The 27,317-nt window shown below is 45.3% G+C and overlaps 1 protein-coding gene across 14 annotated transcripts in view; it reads left to right on the plus strand.

The window, feature by feature from the left end:
• The window catches only part of LOC120904815 (MOB kinase activator-like 2), a 110,330-nt gene that overhangs the window by 36,127 nt on the left and 46,886 nt on the right, over positions 1–27,317 (plus strand). For 8 of the 14 annotated variants that reach the window (XM_040315194.1, XM_040315191.1, XM_040315199.1 and 5 more), the window contains one exon: positions 13,715–14,621. The exons of 4 other annotated variants lie outside the window; for them this stretch is intronic. In XM_040315194.1, coding sequence (XP_040171128.1) covers positions 14,440–14,621 — 182 coding nt within the window. In that variant the 5' untranslated portion in view covers positions 13,715–14,439. The remainder of the gene's footprint in view (positions 1–13,714; positions 14,622–27,317) is intronic. 2 more of the 14 variants (XM_040315193.1, XM_040315196.1) reach the window with 1 other exon arrangement.

Raw genomic sequence — 27,317 nt, forward strand, 5'->3', positions numbered from 1 at the left:
AAGCAAACGCGTTTTTTTAAATGAATTCACTTTTCTCACTACTGGCCTAAATATTCACTTCAAATTGCGGTCCTTAAAGCATGAGAGAGGCACCAAAAGAAATCAGCGCGAAGAAAGATATTCGCAAATGTGAACGCTATGCAAATCATTCTGATGCCGGGGAGATATCAATATTCATGTTATTTTTACTATAGGTTAAGCGTGAGGCTCGGAACACGTAATAGGAGCGATCTTTGCCCCTCAAAAATTCGCACACAAACACACACACACACACACACACACACACATACACACACTGCACCGACAGCATCCGAAGCAACTTCCGGTGTGGGAATGTATGGATATGAGATAATAGGTGGGAATTACATAAAACCAAGCTGTTGTGGGGGCTGTCATGGCAGGGAGGAGAGCTTTAGCTAAATATGCAGAACACTCGAAGGATGCAGGCAGATGTATTTTTGGGGGGTTTTGTGGCGTCTCTGGGTTTGCTTCAGCTCCGCACCAAAACACACACACACACACACACACACACAAAAGGCACAACGATAAATGATAATGAGGAAATCGGATCGAAATCTTATGGAAATTGGCGCCCCAGTATTGCGCGCGAATAACCGGCAATGTTCAACGTTCAACACTTTTTTTTTTTCGGCGGGACGAAGATCATCTGCCGCGTGTCTGTGCATATTAAGATGCATTTAAATGTTGGTTTATTATTTATACAGACCGACCGACAGTGTGCTCGATCGATCGATGTTTTCCATGTTGTTTTGCTGTGGAAGCTATCATTTTTAATGGTTTTTATTACCTATGCAAATGGTGTCGATGGGGGTACTACTTCCATTATTAAGTAACAGTTGGATGCTCTTTTTCCGAATATGTTATAAAAGAGAGGTCATGTTTTGAGGTTTTTTTTTTGTTAAAGCCAATTCTCCAATCTGTAGCTTTTCAAATCTAATCAGTCATTCATATTCATATCTTGGGCAAAAAATGGAGGTCGTTGGGACGGGGCAAAACCTTTCCATATTGTTTCAATATCTAACCATCTGCCCCTTCAGTTAGCACGCTAGCAGCAGGGAAGGGAAGGTATCGATTCGGATACCGTTTGGCGGATCCTGTCTATCAGGCAAACCGGTGTGTTGCATAATTGATAGCAACTCTTTCCCTCGCTGCTGTGCAAATTGGAGGTTGGAGAAAATGATCTATCAAATATGGACGATTGCGGGAAAACGCCGGCACACAAACTGGGTCACAACATCACACTCGGTATCAGGTTTTTTGCTGAGAAGTGCCCAGTAGGACAGGTAATAGAGACGTTTTGGGCATCCTTGCTACCTGGTTCTTGGAAATTAGAAGCATGGGAAGGGCTTACTACATCGCTGGTTGGTGTATCAATTTATTCAATTTGCTTGATAAAATTTCTACGAGAAAATTGTCATACATTTTGGGGAGGATAAGATTGCACAGCGAAGTGACGTGACAACTCCACGAATAAAAACGTCGTCGTCTGAGTCGGATAAAAAGAGTTTTTCCCAGTTGCAGAGTGGTGTGCCATACCGGGAAGTTACATCATATAGGAGAAAGAAATGCTCTCGCCTTGGATGCAACAACTGGACGACGACGACGATGTCGGTCTTCCAAAAAAGGACTTGCAGTCTTTCTCTGCTCCGAAGCTGAAACCAGTAGGTTGTGAAGGGTGTGGAGTGAAATTATTATGCGAGTCATACAAGTTTAATTAGATATGCTCCTCTACATGGGTTTGTGCTGAGACCGTTGTGTCTCTGTTACGCGAACCCTCTGCGAATCGGTAACTAAAAACTTAGCTCCCCAAACACTCCAAACCGAGAGAGAGAACAATTTCCTTTTTTCCCTCCTTCTGTCGAATGATTAAATCCGAAAACTAATCCAATCTAACCCGTGTTGGAAACTGTCAAACATTATTTATTTAGACAACAATTTTCCCCCGCTCCCTGCTTTGTTGAATTTCTGATCCGATTGGATTTAGCGGCTAACCTACCTGCTGGATGTCTTGGCACCATAACGTGGAGTAAAGAACCATTGCGGCTACTCATTTGCAAAATAGTCTCCGTTCCGGTACCTTGCCCCACTCTTGGGTTGGGCAAGGGCAAAAGGGCCTTGAAGTGCTAATCAAATTAAGCATTATTGACCTCGCACACACACACCCAAACTTTCTGCAATACATCGTTGGGGGGTGTAAAACTAAGCGCCTCAAATCAACTTCAGATTATGAAGGTCGATTCGTGTTGTGGTGCCTTACACCGAGGGGAAATTCGGTGTTGCGTTCGGATTGTTGGCGTGTGTCGACCTCTGGTGGCTTAATACCTTTTCTGACCCCGATGTGTCGTTGCGAGTCACACAGGGTCCCCTCGCCCCCCCTTCCCGGACTCTAGGGTCATCAATAAATCATGCTTATCCCTTGTTAAGTCTCGATAATGTAGCGCACCCGAAGGGTAGCGTTGTGTGATAAAGATTTCGGATTTTGTGTCGTTGACGGTTCTGGCAGAAAGTAGTTTAGAACCAAGCTATAGCAAAAACTTTAATTTATGTAATGAGAGTGGACAGCAAGTATGTTTGGTGTTCAACCTTCTTCTTTGGGGCCTCGATCGTTCGTCGTCGTCCCTCCACTAACTCCTAAATGCAGGTCACGCGAATGAGAGAAGACGCTTTCTCTCGGTCCGCTTCTTCGTGGCGCTGGGTTTTTCTCCATAATTTGTGATGGTGGGCAAATCATTTTCCATTTTCCCATCCAACAACCAGCGGGTGGGTGACGTTGTACCATCCCGTGACCGACCTGACCGCGGGCTTGGTGGGAGCATTTTCCATGCCGCGCTTCACTGTATAGCTCCTTCATCCACGAGGGGCGAGGTAGTTCATCACTGTTCTGTTTTTTGTTGTTGTTAGTCGCTTTTCGTCGTTGGGGGCTCATCTTTCCTCATCGCGTGTAATGCCATTTGTGGATCACGCGCTAATCGCGTCTGGGAATTAGAACATGAGAATTGGATCTCGGCGGTACTGTGGGCCCCGCGGGGGTTTTGCTCGGTTTCTTTGCCTGGTTGTGGTAGTAATGCTTTTTTTTTTGGTTACTACTTCTTGGTTTGGAAACGCTCAAACATCAGCTGGCTAGCAATTAATCACAAGCGATGAAGATGCGTTGAAAGGTGTCCAATAAATGGTTGTCGAGCACGGCGAAAAGAACATCGTCGAACTTCGAGCCATCGAAACCTGAGTTAATTTGAGATCGCTCACGTGAGGATTGATGGTGTTTCATGGAACAACGTCAACTATTTGCTAATTGAACCCCCAACCGAGATAGAGAGAGGGAAAAGCGAAAGATATTCCTCACATTCTATTGTTGGCGTTTCGCTGAAATTACTCGCTCGCTTGCGATAGAGATACCTCCCAATCTCATAAAAGGTTTTTCAAATTGATGTTGCAAGCGCGACACAGGGCTTGTTGTATCGTTTGCCATTATATCACCTCGATTACACGATACACACTCCCCCCTCCCCCGTTAGTGCCAATAGTTGTTCATTGTGATCTATTTTTTCGCGATCTTAATGTCCACTGTTGCGGGAAGAAATGAAGGGCCTGTTTGGTAAATGGATTCCGCTCTTCGAAAGGCTTTACATGGGTTTATATAAGTGTAACTCCCTTTGGAAAGGGGTTGTTGATGTGAATACCACCAACCGACAAATGTGCAATGGAATCTACTTAAAAAGTGTTAAAAACAGTTAGTTAGTGTTGATGATGATGGACATAATTGGGAGTCAATTTTCATCTCCAAAATCGTACAAACCTCAACTTCACTTTGTAATAATTTACAACTCTCTCTTCAATAAGGCCATTCCGGCAACGGTTGATTGCTAATCATTTGTCTTGTGATCTTTCGAGACGCACTCGAACTCGTGGGTTCGTTCAAAACCTTAAAGAGCAGTACCACCGCTTACCAACTCCCGGCAGTGAAGTTGAGTTCCATCATGCAACATTGGCCACTGTGCAACCATGCTTTCAATGTCACTAATTTACAGCCATACGCTAAGCAAGCAGGCAAACATTTCCAAACGCATGTCGACTTACCTTTCGCATCCCTCCAAAACTTTTACGCTCCTCAAGTCAGTCGTTAGTAGGCTCGTCCAAACATCAACTTGGCAAGATCTGTTTGTTGGTCTTCTACATTCACAGAAAACAATTACCAGGCCAGCTAAATGTGCGGGGAGTAGTTTTCGCGGTCATCCCAAATGATGTCTGTGGAACTTTTTGGTGTAGAGGAAAGCGGTGGTCATTGCTTTTCCGTTTCCAGTGGACACTCAATCCCACTCCCTCCGGTGGAGTTTAACCCAGTTAGGGTATTGCCTTTCAAAAAAGGCCAAACTCCTCCATGGCGATCGCAAGAAACCATGATTTCGTGTGGTTTGGATTGGAAGATTGTTGTTTTACCGTTCACCACAATTGAACACTAGAGAGCCCTCCAGGAGCACTCTGAACACTCTGGTCTGACAAATGTGTTGGCTGTTCGCTAGTAGACTTTGGAGGAAGATATTGGAAGTCGATCTCTGGTTGTCTGATCTTCGAGTCACCGGTAGTTGCCATACAATTGAGAGACTAGTCGTGCAAGATCGGCTGCTCGAATTAAGCGCCCGTTGCCAGCACCATCGTGTACCTTATGAATGGTTTCCAAGGTTTTGTTTTCTGTGCCTACTTGGGGGGAGGTGGGTTGGCAACTTTGGAGTCGCTTTCAGGTTCCATAATCGAATTAAACTGGAACGAATCGAACGCGACGGCCTGCACACCGCGCATTTGGAGATCACTGTTGATGTAACTGTGTTTTCCAATTATTCTTCCAACTGCAAATCACGAGAGATTGTTGCTTTTTGAAATTTGTGTTACATTTCCTAATGCTCTTGCGAACACTGTGTGACGTTAGCAATAGGAAAACGAATCTTGATTAGTTGTAATTGATCAACCGCAGATCGGCTTCATTATATACTTCCGAGACACGAACAACACAAACTGAATTGCAGAAAATCACGACCTACATCACGAGCGGCGATGTGGCGCTCAATCTATAAAGTGTGCTACGATTTTTTCTTTTTGTAGATTTTGAACTAAAATTTCAAGAAACTGCAAATTACAACCAGCAGATTCGATGTGGTTTTGTCTTGCTTTTTGCTACGGGACTTGCACGGGACTTCCTCTTGACGCTTCGGAATGGTTTATCTTGTCGATCGCGTTCTCATCCGACTGTTGACTGTTTTTGGAGGATCGCTAACACCAAAAAAACCGGTTTGCAGTCGAAAGCTTCCACACACTGCAGCAGCAGCAGCAGCATTGCCCGGAGGCCTGAGGATGGCGCCTGCTTCCAAAAATAAAACCTCCAGCTCCAGATCTGCCCTTTTCGTTTGGGTGCTATTAGAGGATGCTGTGCAATTTGGAGAGGAGGAATAAATTCTTTCGAGTTGATTCTTTTGAGTCAAAGTTTCAAAGGTGGGCACAAATTACACTAAATCATTCCAAATAATCTTCCTGCGGGTGTGTGCAACACAAGTCACTCGCAAGAAGAGGGCAGAACCAAAACCATTAAGCAGCAGTATAAAGTGCAACCCGCCAAACAATCACGCGTGGTCAAGTTTATGTTCTGCAGGTTTCTGCCACCAACGAACAAAAAAGCGGCTCCGGCAAGATGCTGATTCATAATAGTGGGCCGGTTTTGTGTTCTGTAACTTCTTTTCATGCTCCTTCGATGGTTCCATTTTGCGTCTCGCAGTGATGTGTAATGGTCCGAATTTTTGGCAGTGGATAACCCGGAGTAACGTGCTCTTGGGCCTCAAACATCAATCATTTGGTGAAGAATTGATTCTCGGTAAACACAAGCGGAGACATGATGATGGAACAGACGTTTGTTGTGAGCCGGATGTGTGTCTGGAGGAAGTGGAACGGAATGAGGAGGGCCGAAAGACAAAATGGTTTCATTTTCATCGTAATGTTTGATGGATGAAAAGGAATAGCCCTTAGATGGAACCTTTTAGTTGGGCAGTCATATTTTCTGTTGGATTCAGGATATTTCTCTCTCTCTCTCTCTCTCTCTCTCTCTCTCTCTCTCTCTCTCTTGAACACAACTCAAGATATTGGTCGAGAGTTAAGGATAGAGCTTTCGTAGCACCAAGCTCTGTACGTGTTGTTGAACCACTCTTGTGCGGCCGAGTTTCAGTCTGAGTTGTGTCTGGTCTGACAAGAGCTTGGCGTTAATCATGGTTCAATGTCGTCGTATGCAAAAAAAGACCATCACAAACAGTTTTTAGGCACGACACAACAGCAAGCTCGAGCCTTACGCAACTCGTCACGACAACAGCAGACACAGTTTGTTTAATGGCATAACGATATTCGCTTAACAGCAGCTGTTTAACTAGCCCTTCCAACAACGTCAGCAGCGGGATCCCTCACTATATCCTTGAAGTGGAGCAGTATGTGTGTGTGCATGTCCGTGTTTAGGAGCTTTTAATTACTGCATCACGTGTCATGTGGTGGCATCACGACCACAACAAACACATCAACACAAAAAAAGCTAATAACCTGACAAGAACACACAAACTGATGGTAGAAAAAAAAACAAAATCATCATGATGCGCCATCTCTAGAAGTGCGCCTACTTTTCCATAAGGGTAATTATGGCTACCACTAGAGGCGAGGTATGTTGTTTTTGCGCTAGACTTTTTTTTTACCTCGCGAGGATTTATGAGCGTGAGAGAATTGCTGGAAAATTACGTGAGTCGGCGCTGAACTAACGGAGTGGCGTGCCTTCGGGTTTAGGCTTCTCTCGAGGCTGCGCTACCGCCGTCGAAGTTTGTTTGCTTCGTGGCCTTACCGGCAGACGCTCAAAAGAGGGCTTGGCTTTCACGCGTACGACACGTTAACCTTGAGAGAGCCTCGAGGTGTGTGTGTGTTGTGACAGTGTCCGCCCGTTGTGTCCGTCAGCAATTTAATTACACTTTGCGTTGCTGTGCAGAAAGGTCTGCGGGTCATTACCGATTGGGATAGTGATGGAAAGTGAAATTCATAATTGAAAATTTGCGGATAATGTAATCAACGAACATATTATGTGTTTGCGAGGAGAATACCACGTTACACATCAGCTCGTAGGGAAAGTGAGTGGAAATGTGTCTGTGACTCATTGAGATGTATGTACCAACACGAGTCACACATTTATCTCTGACCTCTCTGGATCATCTTTTTGGCCGATGTGGTGCTGTATTCAAATGGTGTGTGCCTCTCATAATCGCGCGCGTAAGAGCAGGGGGGAGAAGTACTACGGTGCTGTACAACAAACGATCACGTTTTCGTCAACAAGATCTGCTCCAGATTAGACGCCAGCCCAGCTTTAGCCATAGGTGAAAGGGAAACCAAATGGGGGTTTCGTAGAAGGCAGACCAACACAAGCTGTATCGCTGTATCTGTATGTCCCACCGCTGCCGATACTGGTCACGGTGAAGATGCCGATCGTGACGGTTAGTCTCTATTCGCCGTGCCATAGCTTAGGACATGGTAAGGCATCAGCATCAAAAGCATCCTAGCGATATCTGAGAAGTGTCTGCAAAGAATCGTGGCAACATATCTTGTCTTCTCGGACGTGTGTTAATCCACGAAAGCGACTGCTGTTGGAATACAATGTGGAGTCCCCTGCTGTGCAGATCTCTTGGGTTCCATTGTCTGGTTCGGGTGTTTCTTCGTCTTCTGCTCAAAAGGGCAATTAATCAGCCTTCACGTTGCCCCCGTCCGGTTGCTTGACGTTTGATGTACAGTGTGTATCACAAACAACGGCGGGATCTGAAGAGGTACTCAGGAGGGAGACACGATGTACGATTGTTTTAGAGGGCTCTGATGATCCACAGCCGCTGTGGGGAATAACCACACGAATTGGCCCACACTTCTAGACACAATGTCCAGCAACACGGGCAAAAGAGATTCAGTGTCTGCAAAAGCGTGAGGGTAGATTTCTTAACTTCCTGGACAACACAGCAGCGCGATCGTTCACCGCTGGGACTACCATCTCTTGGACACCAACAATTCCAGCTCCAATCGCAAACGGTCGTCGTGTCTCCCATTATGCCGTCGAAGCAGTACGTTCTTCGCCTACACCAGAGCGTCACAATGCCCTCCACTCTTCTGAAGCTCTTCAGCGACTTCATATAATCACCTACACTCTCACTTTTACTTCTTGTTTTACGAATCGCCATGGTAACGCAGCTGTGACCGGTACTCTACTGCTGCATACAATAGCACACTAAGTCTCTAGCTAGTAGTTGCTCTTTCGTTATGGCAAGGTACGACGCTCTTTGTCCGGTTCGTAAATGACTTCCTCGTTGGTGGGGCTACCCGGTGCCGGGTAACTTCCCTTTTTCGGTCGCCTTTGCACAGGGGGTGGGGCGCAATGACCATTTGTAATTGTACTTTATGTACTTGCATGATCGTATATGAGGAATACGAAAGATCTATGGCGATCATACGATTGGCAAGAAAACAAAACAGTCTACCGGATGGTCGGTCGGTGCCTGTGCTGACGTCACTGTAGCACTTCCAACATCCGTAATAAACGGGCAGTGAGTGAGCTTTTTCCTTTGTGTATATGTGTTTTGTATGGTCGATTGGATAGATCAATAGCGGTCAAGAATGGGCAACAGTACTGTAGTTCTAAGGTTGTACAATGGCTTTATGGGCTTAACGCATTTGGTGGAATTTCCCCCCAAAAGAAAAGCTGCCATGTTGGAATTCCTCCTAAAACCGGGCATAAGCAATTGAGTTCCAATTTTCAGATGTTATGATGGCGTTCATTTAGTAAGGTGAGCTCTCCCAATTTCCTCCCAGTTAATGTGTCTGAATCGCATCAGATTTACCACGGATCTAGAGTAATCCTCGGAACGGGAGCGAGAGAAGTGCAGTTAGTGTTCCCATGAAATCAGCATCAATGCCTCGAACGAATCCCGGGGGGTATACAGCAAACAATGTCTGGAACTGTGGGCCCATGTTTAGGCACTAGCCCACCATCGCTCGAAGGTGTTGTATTGCGGGTTACCTTTAGCTGAGGTTAAAATCAAAGCCACGCGCAATTCTGTAAACGGATTTGTTCCATCATCCGTCCAGTCTCCGGGAACAGCGCGGTGTATTGTGCGCTCTGCTGCTGCTACCGATGATGTTGAAATCGGTGTTCTGGAGCAAATAGGATTACACGGCGTCGGAATGAAACCGGGCCAACAGCAACAATGTTGTTTGCATTTAGATATGTGTGTTGTACGTACGTTATGTTTGAAAGCACTCAGAACAAATCAAACATTTGCCGAGTAGATAAAGGTGTGGGATGTGGAATTCTTCGTAATGATTGTGGGGAGCTTCCGCTGTCGTGTACTTCACGGAAACTGTGGAAGCGTTAGAAAGGAAAAACACACATGCACATCTGCTGGGCTTGTTGCTGCTTCTTGGAAAACTCTTCTCCAGGCCAATATTACACGGTGTGTAATCGCTCGTGGAAGCATAACATTATTTCCTACTTGCGATTGCGATCAGTCTGAAGGTTTTTCCGCAACACGCGGGCACTGTCGCCAGTTTTTAACACGCGCGTACAATGTTGGTAAAACCGTTTCGTTTCGCCATGGCAGTGTCGTGGCGTTGCAAAATTGGCGTAACAAACTTGCCCTCCCTACAGTGGAGCTCACTCTCTGTGTCGGCTCCGGTTGACCTCGGGGAACTGATCTAAAATCCCCGCTGCTGCTGGTGTGTTACTAATATTGACCTAGAAAACAAGCGTTTCCGATTTTTCTTTATTGCACATACAAAAATGCCCCAAATATCGACGTTACTGATTGTCATTGTAAATTGTAAATTGTTTATGGCTTCCACAATAGAGCATGAAGTAAAAATCAGCGACTCCAAAAATTGGACATACAGTCCATCGCTTCGAAAATTTCACACGCACAATAAAAGCATGTGGCGTTTGATTTCAAACGTTTTCAAAACAGAAACACTCCTGTACCGATCGAATGGCGATAGATATGTTGTTTTTCCGATTTTTTTCCGTTGCCGATGCCGAATTAGGGACGGTTTATTTTGCCGCAACCACGCTTTGTAAACATTTCCTTTTCCCCAAATAATGGTCATTTTTCGCACGAACCGAAGAGAAACGGTGAATATACATTTTTTGTAGTTGGTGTGGTTGTTGTTGTTGCTAAAGAGGATAAATACTAATTTTACTTTGGTGTGCTTTGTTGGGTTTGTTTGTGATAGTAAATGTGGTGAATTTTCGACAAACATTACTTTGTTTGAGCCGATCGGTTTTGTGTAGTGAAGAAAAACAAATAAAATTGTCATTTCTTACATATGCAAACTACCTCGCAGGTCACTTCAGGTTGTTTTAAACTTTTTTACATCTTGAAACGGAAGGCAAAGGGATTCAGAGTTGTCCTATCCTTTTTTCCATCGTTCTATACTGTGCACCGAACAGTCAGAAGCACCTTCAAACTATATTTCAAGTTATATCAGACTGTTACTACTACTAGTACTGACTGTACTACTATCTTCTTATCAATTTCAAACTATGGATATGTTTACACTTTTGCATTTCCCAACAGATGGCGCTGTTGTATGTTTGAGTCAGTATCATAGAATATTTAAGGTGACAGATGCATTCAATTATGAACAGTTTCTTCCAGATTTCTTAAGTCCCTTCTCTTTGCTCAACATTTAAATGGTTTGACCACATTCTCAAGGGTGAGACACACGTGTGGTGTGGTATCTTATCATCTTACAATCGAAACTGAAACAATAGAGCACCTTTTATGCGTACACTGAGTTTTTGCCGGTTGACGGCCCACCAGACGGCGTTTTTGTTGTCACACACAGGCAGTAAAATGGTTCCACACGGGTGGGTGATGGTGGCAGTTGTAGGACTTCCATTTCGGTGGCCACCGGGAATAAAACAACCCCTCCCCCCGAAATGAGCGCCTTGAGAAAACGCACAATTAAAACCATTCTTTTGGCCCTTTGCCTGTGAGCGCGTGCGAAGATCTCTCCCCTCCTCGATGAGGAAGTTGGAGATATTTCAATTTGGTGGAGGTTTCAAGTGTCGCATTTTGACATCGCCTTTTGGGGGTGTGCTGTGTGTGTGTGTTGAAACGCAACGGTAAACACAAGCAGCGGCAGCACTTGTTTTGCACGTGACATTGTACCATTAGAAGGCAAAGCAACTGCGGGGGGACAGGGGAAGTACTTGGAGAGAGGAGATGTGGTATATGTTTCGGGTAGTAGCTCTCTCTCCTTCTCATCTGATACGGGATGCAAGGTTCCTCTGTGACAGATGCAGATATGAACGCAAGCTCTCAAGTAACTTACGCAAAGTAGCGTAACGATCGTAAAGAGTCTTGGTCGTTTGGCGTGACATTGTGGTTAGGCTTTGTTTCACAGGAGTCCCCCCCGCAACCACATCCAGCCGACACGAAAGCAGCGCGCACTGCTGTTTGCGGTTGAAATGTCGGACCGACGGACCAGCGTCACGTCGCCCCTTCGGGTTCGGTTGCTCGAATTTCGTTGCCATGAAACGGTTCTATTGTTTTCTTAAGAGCGGGGCAGATTATGAAGTGTGAGACAACAGGAAGAAGGCACAAGGGTTTCCCATTGCCACCCGCATGTTGTACCGACCCCAAAAGTAAGTCAGAAATCATTCCTTGGATTCGTTGACAGATTGGATTAAACACGCGCTTTGTGAAACGAGAAAGGATTATCAACCCCTTCAGCTCGCTTTGTTTTCTCAAGTGGCTGCTTTGCTTTGTGGATGAGTGCGTGAGTTTAACATGAAAATTTAGGCTCCCTCAAAAAAAAAAAAATGAGGACAGAGATTAGTACGGCATTTAATAAGTTAAATGTTCAGCTGCGTGTGTTTTGAATGATTTAAGCCGGTTTTGCAAGTAAACCATCACGCGCAAAGCAAAGCTTCATGAGAATGTTTTCATTCGAAAAGTCATTGCTTTTACTTGCACACTTATGCAATCAGATCAAACGAAGGCTGCTCTCCTTGCTCGATGCACGAAAGGAAAGGCTTCCCATTTTGAAAGTGAAAACAAACAGCACAACAAAAGCACTCTTCCTTCAACGGTGTGCGCATATTATGTTGCAATCTCATTCTCCTCCCCACTTTCGATCGATGCAAAGGCCGTTTTGCATGGTAAAAGTGCTGTTCGCTGCGTTTCTCCTCTTGTGAAGCATTGCTTCGTGACATACAGTGCAAAACAGCGATGGAAAATGGTTCCTTAGTAGAACAACGCTTTTAAATCGCCTCTCGTTCCCGTGTCTCCGTCACTTTAGGTGTATGGCTAAATGGGGGAAGGGAAACCAATTTACGTTCAATACACTTGGAGCCAAAGGACGGCCAAGTCGCGAAGGATATAAAATGTAAAACAATGTATCGGGGGGTTGGTGCAATTTTGTAAGTGCGAAAGTGTGTCTTTCAGGCCGGGGCGACTGCGTAACAATCGATAAAAAGTGCTCTGCCCCGCTGCTGCATCGCAGCACCGCCGGTTCTTATGGGGACGGAGATAAGTGGCGTAAAGTCAGCTCTCCCTCTCGTACGTCAAACGTCTTGCTTCGTCTTTAGGAAGACGTGGAAACATCACCGTGTGGTGTGCAACCGGGATGATGTGTGTCATATCCAAGCCGTAGGTGAAACTGCAACTCAAACCAAAACAATAGACGCGCCTGCCAGATTGTGTTGGTGGTCACCGCCCTCCCAGCCCCGGTGCAAGACGTAAAATGCGATGAGTTAAGAAACGATAAACTGCATTGAATGTAAATAATGCGTTGTTGTGGCGGGGGCACTATCTCACTCTCTCGGCAGTTACAGTGATATGGGGTGTGATATAATTTGCCATTTAATTTCTCATTTTTTGTTCCTACCGTGTGTACCATAGCTTTATCCAAATCCAAGTTTCATTCATTTTTACGAATAATTGTAAAGACTCCTTCAGCACGCACACACACACACGTGGCTGCTGGGAATTGGAAAGTGATAGAGAAACGCACAATTGAACGCGCGTTTTCGATAGTGTTTTTGTCGGCGTTTTTACTACTTCTCTGCGTTTTTCACCTTTGTTATCGTTTCTATTCTCTAGTGTTTGTTGTTTTGTGTGCGTGCTCTGTACGTTTTTGCCCATGTTTGCCTTTAATTGTTCGCTTTGCATCCTCTTTTCACTTTTGTTCCCCCCTGGACAGCTTTTAATGTGGTTTTTGTGCGTGTGTGTTCTTTTGTTTTCTATTGTCTTTATTATACATATATGGTAGTTGGAAGTTGGTTTAAGGAAAAAAGTGCAAGTGAAAAATGATTAAAATCAAACAGAACTACAAAAAAACTCTACAATAATTATAAAACTGTACAAAATAAGATACAAAAAAGTGAGAAATGTGAAGATGGTAGTAATTAAGAAGTGAAAAGAAGTGAAAAAGAAAAAAAAGTCAGGAATAAAACAAAAACCCAGCACGTGCCACACAACACAATCCGACGTTCCTTGGCCAAAACAAAAACCAACAAAAACTCAAATGAAAACAAGTCAAAACATAACTTTTTCAAAGTGCAATTTCCGTACGCGTTCTGTTCTCATTTCCTTTGCGATAAATTAGTAATCATCTTTCCTTTGTTTTTTTTCAACTATAACCACAGCAGCACCCTCAGCAACAGTTCCGTGAGTGATCGTGCAAGAGAAGAAGAAAAAGAAGAAAAGTATAAATCAATTGAATCCAAGAGTGAAAGTGGGGTGAAAATAAGCAAAAGAAAGCAAAAGAAATTGAAAAAGAAATCTTCAACCATCGCTCGCTTGATCGTATCGTAGTAGTCATCGCGAAAACCAGGATGAAGGCAGGAAACCCTCCCCGTGTGTCGTCGTAGTGGTGGTTGTGTGATAAGTGTTGTAGTTCTTTCTGTTTGTTGTCGAGGAGGGTGTTTTTTTAAAAGTATTTGTTTTGCTGCTCATGTGCTTTGTTTTAACACACCATCATATTCCCCCTTTTATCCACCTACAACCTTCCCTTCCCGGCACGTTTTGATCTGCGAGACAACAGCGCGCGAACATCGTGCGGGGCGCATACTTGCAGCAGATTGGTTGTGTTTGTGAAAAGGAAAAGTTTTAAATGAAATAGAAAGAAAAGTTTCCTCACCAAAACGTTACGCGTGACGTGTGACAGCTGCTAGTATAAGTGGCTGGGGGGCTGTGCTTCCTTCTGTGTCTGTCTTTACCCACCTTCCCGGATCGTATCATTTAAAGGGTTGTGCGTGGCTGTTTGTGCGCGCGCGTGCGGGTGGGACGCGTTGGCGACAAGGGGGCAAGGACGACAACGCTGGAGGATACGCTCTTCCGGTTGAGCAAGTTGCGCGAACGTTTGAAGGCGATGCTTCGCTCACCGGCACATCTGATCGGACATGGGCCGGGAGCGGGCGGTGGTGGCGTGGTGGGACTGCACAGCCACGCTTCGTCGCCGCCCCACGCCCGGCCGTCGCTGTTCGATTCCTGTCACAGGAAAATCCGGCTCATCGGTGGCGGCCCGGTCGCATTTCTCGGCGGTTTAGTAGCGTAAGTATTGTGTAGGCGACGAACCCTACATGACGTGATCAACGCATGTCAAGCTGATGATGATGATGTTGGTAGTTTAAGGTTGCTAAAAAAAGCGATATTGATCGATTCGAAAGGGCGAGAAACTATTAACACACTTTCCATGGATTATGGTGCAGAAATTGTTAAAGCCCAGATGAACTTCGCTTGAGCTCTGCTTCAGGTTTTTTGAGGCCTTGTTTATGAGACTGAAAAAAGACAATTTTCCACGCTCCGGTAGATTATGCGCCTCTTCTCTCCAAGTTTTTTGTATATACTTCTTTCCCTTCCATTCGGGCGCGCAAAACGATCTCACGATCTACATTCTTCGACCTGTGGAGTTGTTTGTTTTTTCAGCATTCCCGGTAAATTGTAGCACAATTTCCCCCCATCCGTTATGGAACGATAGAACTCAAACCTTTCTTGAATGGTGTAAAATATGTGTTTGTTATTTTACACTCACAGAACAAAAAATCTGTCTCTCGAATTGAAGTGATCGTTGGAGTTTGCGCTGGAAGTTACCCCATTCCGTCTGTTCCGTCTGTGTGTTAAACTTTCCCTTCGCAAGCTTCACAAATTGAAAAGTAAAATAAGAAGGCGAAGAAAACGGCACAGCCATTTGTTGTGGGAAGTGTTTTACGGTTGAGAGACTCACTCGCTGCTTTGGGGATTGAGCACCGATGCTCGATAATCTTTTGCCGCTTCGAAGCTGCAGTAGCAGCAGCAGTTGTGCTCCGTCTGGTGTGGAACGGTTGCGCGCATCATCGTAATGTCATTTTCCACCCGCAAAACTCCCCCCCCCCTCCACTGACTAGAGGAAGAAGCACGAGACCTTTCCAAGTGTCCCGATTTTTCTCGCCGTGTGCTGTAAGGTCCGCTACTTGGAGAAACTCGTCGGGTAAAGCAAGGGCAGCTGTGTGTGTATGTAACGTGCCTGCGGTCTGCAATGAGCTGAATTTTCCCAGTGGAAATTTTCCCCGGAATCTGGGGGGAGGGTTAGCCGCTGGTCCCGTTACGTGGTGTCGGTGGAAAAGGCACATCAAAGGAGAAAGACACAACTGTGTGCAGTCGCCGCCGCCGCCGACCGACGTTTCGGTTCGGCTGGAACGGGCAGCTGACAAATGGACAGCAAGCAAAGCAGCTTTTCGTCGAGCATGACGGATTCGGATTGTTGCTGCTGCAAAGCGGTAGGGAAATGTTTTTCCTGGAATACATTTTTCACCTTCACACACTTTACGAAACAAATGAAATTCTGTGATTTGGTCGACCAATTCGATCCACCTTTTGTTAAGCGGAATGTATGAACAATAGAAGCTGCTTATTAATTTGAATTTATTTAACTTCATTTTCATATCATATTCTACAATACTGTATTATTCCTGCCCAATTTATCTTCCCAACGAAATATGTAATAATATTGTCTTACTATCCCCAAAAACCGTTTGATCTTGCGAACGTGTCTGGTCCATCCAGACGGTCTACTTCAGAACGTTCAACCCGAGCACAATAATAAAGCGACCATAAAATCCCATTTCCCAGTCCGGTTTGGCTCACGGATTCAACTTCCATTTCTTGCTGACACGGCGGTTTTTTCACACAAACATTCACATACACTCCACACTGTTGTATCGACTCCTTGCACGTCCGATCGATGATGGGAGCGCATCAGATTGCAATAATGGTTAGAATGTTTTTGTGTTATTATAGCTATTGCAAGAGATGTTTCCCTCTGCGCTAAAAGAGACCGCGTGAGAAAATCGTATTCGAGATCGGTCTGCACGGATGGGAGGAAAGCTCTGAAAAATAAGCTACAGCGAAGAGGGAATTCGGCAGAACGATGGCGTTCCCATGAAAATGAAAGTTCTCAGGCTTTTCAGCGCATCTTCAATTCGTTGCAAAATCACAGCTCATATTCCTCATGGCGTCGCAGTATGAACACCACAAATAAGAGTCCAGCAAGCACCACAACACCTTGCACGCTGTACACCACAAACTTGGGAACGGCGATGACTACGTTTTTCGTGTCGTGCAAGTGCAACTTCTTGCGACGAACCGATTCCATGCTTTTAGCGCCCAACGATTGATCGAACATCGGTGTGTTGCAGTGCATCCGCTTTTCGAAGTACCGATCGAAAATGGCACAATCGCACGCAGTGTCCTTGTGGATGGGTGACGCCGAAGATGCGTTCAACCGTAAGAATCGGTAGTGCTTAATCAGCAGCTGTAGAGAACGCTCTACTTCCGATGCGTTTTGATCGCGCGATACGAACAGCCAGTACCGTTCGACGTAACGCTCCTGGTGCAGCATGTTGTTGCACATCTGCACGAACAGTAGCCGCGAGGCATGGCCCCAGATTTCGTAGCCCACCTGCTCGACGTTACACTTTTCGCTCATATCCGGGCTCATCTTTAGCTGAACTTGGCAGCAACGGGTATTGTCCTGGTATGATTGTAGGAGATCCACATAGTACACCACGCTCACATTCTGACACCGCAGTGTCAGCTGAAGCCGGGTACGATTTGCACATCGTGCCACAAGATCGATACACCGCCAGTCTATGCCGCCGATCCGGAAGAATGTATCCGTCTGATAGCCCTTCTCATGGTGCGGTTCGTAGTCGACTGGGTACAGATACCACTCGTTGTTGGTGCTGTTACTTATCGTTTCATCATAGTTGTCACACATCTCATGTATGGAGGTCCTATTGGTGGGAGGCTCTGTACATCTGCCGGGATATTCGTGTGCAGCTGCGATGGGACAGAGAAAGAGCGAGTAGTACAACAAAAGCAAGATCATTATCACGACGACTACACTTCATGTAGCCTTTATGGTAGTGCACTTTAAACCTAACTGATACCGATGAAGCCAGAAACCAACTGAACCGAAGTGTGATAAGCGCTGTAAGATCATTTAGAACTCAACCAATCAATAACGATTTCAACATTTCAACATCGTCTGTTAATGATAATGGAGAATTAGTCTGGAAAATAATAGAACGAACGCTTGAACCTCAAAAGCAAGGTCCGACAGGTGTATTCCAATTCTTAGAATATCCAATGTCATATGATTCTTGTCATCGATTGATTGACTCCACTTCTCTGCTGCATTAAATATGAGTTCCAATGTCGATTGCCCATATTCTTCTGGATCTATCTGTCATATGTCGAGGTACAACATCATGCTAATCGCTTTCTTTCTTTCTTTTTTTCCCTTCTACTTACAGGTAAGTGTTCAACCGAAAACAACAACCGTAAAATTGGGAAATTGGCAGCACCTTAAGTGACTGTTTCTGGAAGTAACGTTCTCGGGTGACGCTATACCAACAGCGTGTGTGCTCTAGGTAGCACTAGTAAGTGATTACCATAGCTGTCCGTCGGGCGGCTTCTACTGGTACTACAGGTGTCTGCTTTTCCGGGACAAGAGAAACTAGTTTCTGCTATCGAAACCTTCAATTAAAGGTGTGCCACTGGTCTCCCTCCCCAGAGTAGTTTGCCGATCAGACCGACCGCTATATCTATCTGCAACGACTTAAGCTTCATTTACAAAACTGTCACATGTGTTTTCACATGCAGTTTGTGTGTTACCTGATCCGCGTGGTGGCGTGCTGTTCCGGGTGTTTGCGGTGATCATGATCTCGTTCGTTCGTTAATTCTAGAGCCCTCCCCAGTACTAGGGTGCCGAGAGATATCCGAGTTCCTCTGCGAGTGCGTGCTTCGCTGATTTGTGATCGCGTGTGCGCGGGGCAAGTTCCACGAGCGGACAAGAACCTTTCCTCTCCTTCATCAGCGCTCGACAAACCGGAAAGTCAGTGTTCCATCCAGCTGAGCACAATGTCAACCGGACAAACCAGCCAGCCGGGAGAGATCGGGTATTGTTTTTCGCGCTGTTGTCCCGCGTCTGTGTTTGCAACTAGGGCAAATCCCAAAGAAACGCAACACGAACGTGTACGGACAGGAGTCACGTTCTACAGTGTGGGCTAATGGAGTTGGAGCCGTCGTAGCATAACGTACTACTAGACGAGAAACGGGGCATGGTCGACAACTATTTCTATCCGGAACAAGGCAAAACGTGCCCTTTATACTATGGGAGGGACAACCAGAATGCTTGGTGGATTTGTTTATTGCCGCCAATACCACTTTCAAACCTTTAAAGTAGAACTAGGCGTGCACCGCGTCAGTTTTCCAACGCGTTTCCATTCTCTTTGACAGAAAGTCAGTCTCCCTTTAATGTCCCACAACAATGCGCTTGGTGGGTAAGAAAGATGGCATGTGTATGCCATACCCTAGGAAAGAATTGCGCGCGTGAAGGTTAATTATTTTGTTTACCACAACTAGAACGGCACCACTTCCCGCGGGGGAGAAACGCGCGTGCATCATCGGCCTGGAACCACCACGATCCGTGATTGTGTGTTCCGTCTGAGAGGATTTAGCACTATGCAAAACAAGAGGGAACAACTATCTTTGTCGTCGACGTCGTCGTCCCTTCCGCGATGCAGATCGCTCGGTTGGTGGCGCGTGGCCATAAAAGCGGGAAAGCTTTGTGTACGTCACCGACAACGCTGTATTGAAAAGAACGATTACAATTGCAATTACATTTGTTTTTCCTCTTCTTCTTTTTTGTAGATAGGATTATAATTTTGGCCACACACAATGCGACATAGGCCCCCACTGTTTTTCGGTGCAATTTTTCCCTTTGCCTAATTGGCATTATTCATTATATTTGCTAAATTATTAAAACGGTACTTTCAAAAACAAGACGCACAACCATCTCCACAGGCTACAAAAGCCTCGTGGTCATCGTCGTCGGTGTGTTGAATTAATTGCTCCTTTAAAAGCACCGATGCCACTAATGAATCGCAATTGTTGTGTTGTCTTTGGGTCGACGCTTGGTGCTGCTGCCTAATGCAATACGGTTCCGGGAGAGAAATGCATTTGGATACAAAACGAACCACCCCACAATGGCCTCTTCCGGGGAGGAAAAGAGTGGGAGAAAATCTGCATTATGAATTATCTGCACCCCTAGAAAGCTCTAGTGTAAAGAGGAGAGCTTCTGTGCTCTTGTCCGGTTGTTTCTGCACACACGACGGTCATCGTGGATAGAGATTACGCGAACACTCAGTGTTGTTTTTCCTCCGCGCTCGCGCGCGCCTGTGTTTGCATAATGCCTCGGCGCGCATGTATTCGAAGCGAAGTTGGTTGTTTGCAGTATGCCAACTCACTGCCGCCCTGAGTGTAAGGAGAAAAGGAAGGAGCAAAGTTTCTTATAAATTTGCAAACACACACACACACACAGCGGGGGAAGGTCGCGCAACTGCTGCACTTTTCCAGCCAGCCCGTGCACGGTGACGGAAGCTATGTGTTATGGTTTGACCGCACGTGCTACGCTTTCCTTGGTGTGTGCCATAGCCCTGCGGGAAGATATTGGTAGTATACACTCGCCTGTGGTCCGCTGCGCAATGGTTACGAAGATTCGTTTTCTTTGTACAAAAAAAGCAATTAGAAAAAGGCTCTTAGACCAAGGGAACGACGGAAGAAAAAGTGTTTTGCTCTACTGTTCCGGTAGTATGAAGTGCAATGCTTTGTTGTTAACGTCTATCGACGTGCTTCCGCTAACCTTCAAAGTCGGGGCGATAAAAATAATTTTTGATTTGGTTTCATTGCTTCGATACTGTATAATAGCCCTTGTTGTTTTTTGGTTTTTTAAGCGCAAAACTAGACAGATAATGTCGCACATTTCTTAGTGCAAGTTTGAGTCTCAAATGCTCTTTTCCATTCCATTTAATGGAAGCTGAATTGAATGCAGCTCCGTTTTGTTGCGCGTTTTGCATCGAAAAACGTGAGAAGTAACTCTTCAAAGGCAGCCCGAAACTGTCATAAAGCATCATCACTTGATCATATTTCGCTTTTGTCGGGAAAAATTCCAACAGAGCGCGCGCCTCATGCAAGAAAGACGACTAAAAGGGTACAAGAACAGGTAACGATGAATTGCCCAAAAAAAAAGGAGGAAGGGAATGTCGGGTTCAAAAAACTCGCCAGAATGTTGAATGATGTAAGAGAGGGCCCCTTTTTATTTACAATGTAAAGCCCTTCTGCGTGTTTTAAGGGGAAAGCAAGCAGCAGGGCGTGAGGGTAGGCGAGAATGTGCGCGCGCCCACCCAGCCTTACAGTCGAGATACGTCCCGAGAAGACACATTTTGGTCGGAAACGAGCGAAGATTCCACGAAGAAGAACATCTCCAGCGGCAGCACCAACGGATACTGTGCAAATATTGGTGCATCCGCTTGTCCACCGCTCTCTCTCTCTCACTGTGCATGTGAACACCTTCCCACTGTGTAGAATGTCCCACCGTAGGATGTGAATTCAACGTTCAAGACGTTCAAGAGAGTGCCAGCAGGAAAACGAAAATGTAAATACCCATTCTTTGTGACTCCAATACCTTTCGATACAAGGTAGAAGAGACGGGTTTGTCGGGAGAAATGTGCAGGATGAGGAAGAGTGAACCAAAAAGAAGAAGAACAAAACATCCTCGCGGTGGGCGACAGAGTGCAACAAATTTTAAATTAATCTTTCAAGGTTTCGTTTTTTTGGGAGGAAAAGCGTCATGGAGTGATGATGTGCGCTGCCTGTCTGGAGATGGATGTCGATGTGGAACGATGGGAAGCATTAGCTTATGATTCTTCAAACACCGAAAAAATCGGTAGAGAGAACGTTTGAGGATCAAATATTTACCCGTAAAACGTCAGTCATTCCATTGTGCCGGAACGGAAACCTTTTCCTCGAATGGTAATGGATTGGCGGATGATCGAGCTGTGGGGTACGATTTTTTGTTTCGTTTTCTCCAAAGAAATCTATCCATTGGGGTTTATGTTAGGACATCCGGAATTTCCAAAAACGCCCTTTCAACAATGAAGACGACACACTACAAGATACAGGATCAATCGGCTAGTGCGCAAGGCATACAAATTGAATTGGTTTTTCGGTATCATAATTCTATTGCTTGTTGACATGGCTTTGATCTGTTTTGAGATGCAGACGAAATATAGTTTAACAACTGTTTCGTTTAATTCATCCGCTCGGTCGGTCCCCACAGCCACCTGCTGCGGATCTGCTTGTGCTATAAATCCTCGAATGTAAATGGGCGTTTATCTTACCTTCGTCATTTAAATGTCAAGTGAATGGGCAAGTGTATAACTGTTTTCGATCCTGTGTTCGAAAGCACGTTACTCAGACACCTCTGTGGGAGAAGGAGAGCTCTGAAGCACAGCATCGCTCCACTCGCGCAAACACGATGCGCTCATCGGTGCGTAAGTTCAAAAGGGATATGATTGAATCGTGCATAAATTTCTCGAGTGTGAATAAATCAGCTTCTTCAAAGCACATTCAAGGTGAAGACGAAACCCCTGTTTGATGTGCTGTATAATGGTCACAGTAACTTTAAGTAAGAGCCGTTTTTAATGTTGCAAATTGTGCAGTAAAAGGGACCAAACTCTCGTTTACACTGTATGATGGATTGTCCTCTTTTTTGCATGCTGAACGGCACTTTAAAGCTTTTGCGTATATTGCAACCAGTGTGTAGGAGTAACGGCGTCACTCGAACGTTAATAACGCGCGGACGTGCTCTACAGCGAACACTCACTAACGATGATTAATTGCTGGAAATCTACTTTTCTGTAACACGTCCCTTAGATTATACCACTGAATCAACTCACTACTCCAATTGCTTATAGAGATGTAAGCGAAGAAGGAGCATTAGATAAGCTCATCGATGTTGAAAATATCATCGCTCCAAGGTTTACACTTGAATGCCGCCGTGTACGAAGGAAGAGTGATGACTTCGTTGGAGATACACAGACAAAGATAAAAGAGCAGCGTGGGCCTCAGCACAAACCAAACAACCCCGCTCTATAGGATAAAAATTGATTTATCCACGATTAACTCCAGCGCCACCTCGACAACACAACCCTGGCTGTGGCAGCAGTGTGGTCTTCACCCACACAGAGTTCCAGTGCTTTGCATTCTGTTTGTCATACGATTAGAGACACCCACCTGAAGTTGGTTGTGCTGCTGCTGCCGGGTGCTGCTGCCCGGATCTCTTGAGCACACACACGCTGGTTCAAGGGAAATACCGTGGCCGACCCTGAAACACATGCTGCTTAGAGAAGGGGGCACTCGCGCACGAAACTGGGTTTCGTTAATTATCATTCGCCGTCGCCAAGGAACTGTCACATTCGTTCCGCAGTAGGCGCCGACATGCACAACATCAACGGGAGTTGTATGACGTCAGGAGCTACAAAGTGTGCAAATATGTTAAGCAGAAATGTTTAGCATACAGGAATTTTACTATGCGTGAGATACAGTTTTAATTGCAACCAGATATTAATGTCCAAATTTTAGGCCGCCATTATTCCGGTCGCTAAGCAAAAAGCCCTGTGTGTGTCAGTATACCGACTACCGATTGACATTATTCAAGCTGTCATTTTCGCCTCGTCTCAGTGTGTGTCCGGTTCGGACTGCTGGTGAGGTCGGCTCCGATGCATTTACGCTCTATCACACTGACAGCTGACCGGTTTGACTTGAGTTTAATTTAGGTTCACAGCTGATGGTGCCAGCACCCGATGATGGTGGTGATGATGATGATGATGATGCGGTTGCATGCATGAGCGCGCGTCTCTCTACTGTGTGCCGGTTGTGTTCGTTCGTCTCGCGTTAGCAGCAACAGCTTTGACAGCTGATGTTGCAATCGGTTTTACTACTTGCGCCTAGTGACCGCGACAGACAGACACACGGAACCGAGCAGAGTCTCGTGTCGCCTAGATATACTAAGGGGAGAGTGGTGGCAGGCTCTCGTCATTTTGACCTACTCACACATATGTAACCCGGTGGAAGACTCTTTTGGAAGAGGGGGGGATATTGGATGTGTAGTAGCTTTTCAGCACCTCACAAATATTACGTACCTTTGCTCTCTCTCTCTCTTTCGAGGGTTGTGGTGGTATGGCTTGTTATGTTCGTGGCCTGTCAAATAAAATTTCAACAGCAGTAGTGTTTTTGTGGAGTGGCTACAAATAATCTCTGTTCGATGGATGTTAAATACGCTGCTCTACATGTGCGTTTACACCAACTTTTGGCAACTGACAAGGGACACTGACTGGCCGTTGAAAGTTGCCCATGTTTTGTAGTCGACCCGGGGAGCTATCAACGGACTCAGTTAGTGCTGTTGACAGGGTGACCGAACAGAGTTTGGTTGTGCAAAGCAACTGGAAAGAAAGATTAAGAGCACACCAGGCCTCCTCCAACACCTGATGATGGACATCTTTGCTCCGTTGGCAACTCAAAACGGTCCCAAGGTAACAACGCCGGTGGTTGACGGTTTGGATGGCGTTTGCTTTTGGAAGTGTTGCATACTGCCTCGTCCATTCGCGGTGGTATCTTGTTGAAGGTTTGTTTCCTTCTCTAGAACACAAACAGACCCACACTTCACTTTTTTCGCGCTTGTTGGTACTCCTTGTGGCCCCTTCTAACCGTTCAGAAGACTCCGTGGTACCAGAAGTGGTAATTGATACTAGTTTTATTTTCTGTTTTATTTCTGCTCGCACAACTGCTCCAACGGCTCGCTCTAACCCGGATTCTAATGTCAAGGTTGCTGCCAAGTGGTACGGGCGTGTGTACAGGCGATCCAAGTTGCACTTGGGCTGTGTGTTGTGGGCATGACAACAACGAAACACGAGCGCACGCGCGCGCCTGGTAACCGCATCTGCGTGTTGCGCTCACGTTTGGTGTGTTGGTCGGTTCACCCCGTTTTTGGTGTCCCCCAACACGTTCCCAACAAGAGACGGAGGCAATGCTATCGCGTTATTCTTTTTGGGTGTGGAGCAGTACGGTGGGCACGATATTCGATAGGGGGCTTACTCTCCCGGGTTAGTTGCAATGTTAGCTGGACAAAGTAAAAGTGCGACGGTAATTGTGTAAAATAAGCGCTTGGTTAGTTGGCAGTTTATGATGAGTGTGCTGCTGTGCTCACTGTTGTTTTAATGCCCTCATCACACCTGAAACGGTGCGGATTTCGTCAGCGTTTTTATCGCTGATTTTCCCGCCTGCGTTTTCATTGATCTTGATGTTACGCGCGGTGCCTGTCCCCTTTTTAGCGCAGCTCTCAGTTAAGGTGTCCCAGGTGGTGCTGAGCGTACACATTAGGAATAGCTTTGGGCGGGTCCCCAGCAAATTAGTTTAAACTCAGACACCACATCACTGATTGGCGGCACCCTGCCATACTCTCTGTTGGAGCAGTAGATGGAAATTAAGCGAAAGAGATTTTCCTATGGAAAACAACCCCACACCAGGTGGGTTTGTCTTGGGACAGGAAGGTGTGTTCGGCCTTAAGTTACGCACGCGTAGACGCGAATGTGTCACTTGTGATTGATTTGTTTACGCGCGCGCCCTCTGCACGCTGATCGAGATCGAATTAGTCATCACAGAGTGGTGCTGTTTGGTGCTGTGCGCGCGGCACGTGGTGTTACCGTAAACGTGATTTCGTAGCGTAACAGACACAGCTTTCTGGGTTGGTGGGAAGAGTGTTGTTTTCACCGTTACCACCCGATCCAATTACTTTGGCGCGCGGTCCCTTTTATTCGGTCGTATGAATTTCCAAGAAAACGGGGAAAATGTCAAGCAAACGGAAATACAAAACGCGGTTTTCGAAGAGCCCGTTGCTCCATTGCCCTTCGCGCGTTTTCACGCCTAGCACGTGGGTTTGTAAACACTTGCTCAAGGAACTTTGGAAATGTAATACCGCTTAAGGTTTTTGTTTGAAACGAATACACTTACTTTCACATGAGAAGCTTAAGTTGTGTATTAGAAGCAAGAAATTGAAATTATTCCACTCGCTGGTGAAGTAAGGTTAATTTAAATGTAAATTAAAAATAACCACAAAGTCCTAACAGTCTATATACCTTCCAGAGGGTGCTGCATGTGGATCAAAAGTTCCAGATGTTTCTAAACGATACAGTGCATTGCTCTTTTATGAAGAAACGTTTCAAAGTACTCAACAGGGATGGAAAAGCGCAACAAACGATACTACAAAAATAAGCAAAGGTAGACCATCATACCCTTCCGGCTGCCCTTTTTTTGTGTGCCAACTTCATTATCTACTGATTATGATCGTTATCATCGGGGTGCCGTTTTTATGATGTTTTTTGCGCACACAACACCACCACCCAAGTCGACCGGTCGGAAGACTCATTTTCCGTCCGGTGCGATTTTTCGCAAACCCACCGCCAGATAATTACCATGCCCAGTAGAAAAAGAAAACGGGGTTAAAAGTTCAATAGGCGCCTGGTTTGCACTCATTTCCCGATCGCGTATTAACCGTGTGTGAGTGTGCTTGAGTAGCTTCTTTTTTGGCCCATTATGGGCACCAAAGAAAGCAAAAATTGCATTCCGGGCGGAGCAACAATACGCAAAAGTAAAAACAAAACGGCAACCGAACCTAGCATAACTGGCCAGAGTTTACTGGAGCAAAACATTAAATTTAAACTCACCACCTTCGTCCCCCAAAACGCGAACGCCCCAGAAGCAGCACTGCCGTGCGGCTGCACCCCGAGTAGTAACTTCCGGTTTGCGTTTTGATGGGCAGCTTTGGGACTTCGCATTTGCCGTGGTGGAATTGGCGGCCAGGCTGCAAAAGCGTGCCATCAACAAAACATGATCATTGGGAATTATTTTTAATTTACTCTCGGTGTTTCTCTTTTTTTAGCTTTCTGCAGTTTTGCGAGCTTTTTGGTTTCGTTTCGTTTTTGTGGCGAATGGTTTTACTTTTGCGAGCTTTATTTGTATGTTAATAGTACTTTTGGTTGTTTTCGGAAGCGAAGTGTGTACACGGACCCTTTTTTTGGGGGTAAACTTCAGCGAAACAAATGCCTAGCTGAAAGGTAGGAAGTAATGGTCTGAATAATTAATACCATTTGCGGGTTTGTGTGTATGTGTACAAATCAAGCAAGATTTGTTTGGTTTATGAAGCGGCACTGGTTGCAACAGCACAAATGGGTGCTTAATTAAACGTAATGCAAACACGAGCGGTTTATTTACTGCTTATGTAGTTAGGTGTATTAGGAGTTGAGTGGCTTTTAAAGGGATGTCTAAAAAAGGAAAGTCCACTGGAAAAGACATGGAATACCTTTGTTTAAAAGTTTAACAACTTATACACAAGCACCTCCGATCTGTACAAGTTAATATAAAATAAAATGTAATTGAATAAATGTTGATTCATTCGATGTGCAACTCAACCTTTCTTCAGTACAGACGAACGTAGCCAACGGGAATTGATTTGGACTTACAGGGTTTTACTAGTTACTTCCGAATGTAAACATTGTTTTTCACTGCGTGCGAGAAGTTATTCCACATCACTGTGATGTTTCATTTTCATCAAAATTAATTTTTAACTTCTTCAGCATGGTTTTCAACACTTCAACTGTCAAAGGGAGATGAGATCTGGCTTCAAACCCCGATGAAAAAACGATAGCAAAAGACCATTGAAGTTTTAAAAATCATACTGAAGAAATTAAAAATTAATACAGAGTTTGCCAAGTCAAGTCAGGGTTCGCGCGATTGTTGAATAATGTCGTTCACATTTGAAACTGAACCGGAAAACAGTGTATTCACCACTAGAAAGATGTTTTTCAACAG

This window comes from Anopheles arabiensis, chromosome 3 (assembly GCF_016920715.1).
Source record: "Anopheles arabiensis isolate DONGOLA chromosome 3, AaraD3, whole genome shotgun sequence".
In the NCBI taxonomy this organism is placed as follows: domain Eukaryota; kingdom Metazoa; phylum Arthropoda; class Insecta; order Diptera; family Culicidae; genus Anopheles; species Anopheles arabiensis.